Source organism: Nestor notabilis, unplaced genomic scaffold (genome assembly GCF_000696875.1).
Source record: "Nestor notabilis isolate BGI_N333 unplaced genomic scaffold, ASM69687v1 scaffold14075, whole genome shotgun sequence".
Lineage (NCBI taxonomy): Eukaryota > Metazoa > Chordata > Aves > Psittaciformes > Psittacidae > Nestor > Nestor notabilis.
Genome location: NW_009930734.1, coordinates 7,670 through 9,846, shown reverse-complemented (window position 1 = coordinate 9,846; position 2,177 = coordinate 7,670). Strand labels below are relative to the sequence as shown.

General features: G+C 54.7%; 1 protein-coding gene across 1 annotated transcript in view; it reads right to left on the bottom strand.

Moving 5' to 3' along the window:
* Positions 1-256: 256 nt before the first annotated feature.
* The window catches only part of FANCG (Fanconi anemia, complementation group G), a gene marked incomplete at its 5' end in the record, with an annotated part of 7,542 nt that continues 5,621 nt past the window's right edge, over positions 257-2,177 (bottom strand). The window contains 3 exons of the mRNA XM_010015558.1: positions 257-374; positions 663-795; positions 1,654-1,791. Coding sequence (XP_010013860.1) covers positions 257-374; positions 663-795; positions 1,654-1,791 — 389 coding nt within the window. The remainder of the gene's footprint in view (positions 375-662; positions 796-1,653; positions 1,792-2,177) is intronic.

The window sequence follows — 2,177 nt, the reverse complement described above, 5'->3', positions numbered from 1 at the left end:
TTGGGGGTTCGTGCGCTGTTCCCGAGTGCCTGAGCTGAGCCGCAGGGTCTCAACATTGCTATTCAGAATTCAAAGAGGTGCGTGCTGGAAATAAGAGCACAAACCCCACCCTTAAGTAAATAGAGAGAGGGCTGCTGATACAAAAGATCGGTTCTCTTTCAGTCATTTGGGATCCAGCTTTATCCAAGAGTAACACTGAGTCTTCGGGGAGCCCTGAAAAGCTTAGTGCCAGCCCTGTGCAGGGAGACTGACCAGGTTATCTTGAGGGGTCCTGGCTTGCGCTCCCGAGGTAATCCCTTATGCTCCTGCCAAGATCATCACTGTGTGGGAACATTGCCTGTTTCAGACACGAAACCAGGTACAAAGGGACAGGTCTGAAAGAGAAGGGAGCATTGCATGAGGACTGTGGCATTCCCTGGACACAGTCTCACTAAGCAGTTCACCCCCAGCCTCAGCCCTCCCATTCTGTGCCCCAGGGAGTCCCTGCAGAGCCACAGACCCCTGTCTCTCAGAGCAGACAAGGGGGAAAGCTCCTCAGGCACATGAGCGGTGGGCTCAGGCTGGCAGGAGCTAAGCTGAACTGTCCACATAGCTCGAAACACAGGCTGCACTGCTGGAGCTCCCCTGCAGCCACCTGAGATTCCACACATTCCTCTACACACCTTCCCTCCCCTTCCTGCTGCCCATCCTCCTTAGGGGGGTTCTGGGAGAGTTTCTGCCACTGAGCAGCCGCCTCCTGCTTTCGATCCAGGTTCCACAAGGCCTGCACCAGGTAGGAGGCAGCAGCTGGGTCACCTGCAAGACACAAAGTGGGATTCAGCCTTCAGCAAGGGAGGAGCAGGTCCCGGCTGCTGTCTGTGCGTTACAGGGTGTTGTAAAAGGAGCTCAGAAGCCAGACAAGGCGGGGGAGAGCACGAGGAGAGGTGGTGTAATGGCGAGGAGGCAGTTCCGGCTGTGTCACAGGCTCTAATTAAGGCTGGGGCTGGCGACCAAGGCAGATGGCATCGGCCCTGGGGTGTAGCCAGACACACCTCTGTTTACACATGGATTGGGATTCTCCTTGTAGGCAAGTCTGCGCCTCCAAGTGGAGGGAGCTTCAGTCAGGGCCAGGAGCAGCAGGTTTGGCAGACCCTGTTGAAGCTCACACTGTGCAGTATATGAGCACAGCTGAATACAGAGGGTCACCCCTGGGAGCAGCAGTAGCCATGCTCTGGCTGTGCTCAGAGGTACAGCTTCCTACTCCGCTCCCCTCCCCTCTGACAAGCCTCTGTACTCAGCCCCTGGGCTGCCAGGCATGGACATGCTGCTTCCCAGGATGAAGCAAGGCTCCAACTCTCTCTGTCTGGGGTTTGAGCAGGAAGAAGGAAAATTTCCAAGCTGTCTCAGGGCACAGGCTGTGTGGGAAGGGTTTTGATACGCTCCTCTAACAATAGCTTTGGTTTGCTGCTCCAGGGCAATGAGCTGACCAGGCCTCAGAGAAGCATCTCAAGTATGTAAAATTGCTCATAGCACTACTGTAGTCCTTGACATCCAATTAAGTATGGTCTAAAGCATAATTATTTCGATTATAAAGCTTCTTTCTGAAGACAGCAAAGCAGCCCAGGACACACTTGTGGAATTCCCCTCTGTTCCTCACCAAAATAAGCCTCTTACCTGGCGAAACCTGCAAACCATACTGGAAATCCAGCAAGGCTTTCTCGTGCCTCCCCAGCTCCAGGAACTGCATACCTCTCCCAATGAGAGCGAGCAACCTGATCTTCTGGAGCACCTCCACTTCTGGCAGGAGATTCTCTGGCACAGAAAGACACACACGTACCTGAAGATAGCATCCTCCAGACATTGCCTCCCTTGTCCCAGCAGGCAGAGCCAGGTTTGCAGTCAGGACAGGCCAGATGTTTACTTGGGCTGCTCATAGTCCAGCTCCTCAAAACCCCAGTGGCAGAGCTCAGCCTCTCAGGCTGGAAGACGCCACAAGTGGCAGAGGGTGAGTGGAGAACACCAAGAGCTTGGTGCATTCCATGGCTGTGGTGAGCAGTGACCTCAGCAGCAGCAGCCTGGCCTTTGGCAGCCCATCTGCACAACCAGTGCAATTCTCTTCCCTGAAATCCGGATTGGAGAAGCTTCCTGGTTGACAGCCCATTTCAATGTCACCTAGACTGCAGGGAAGGGGGCAGAGC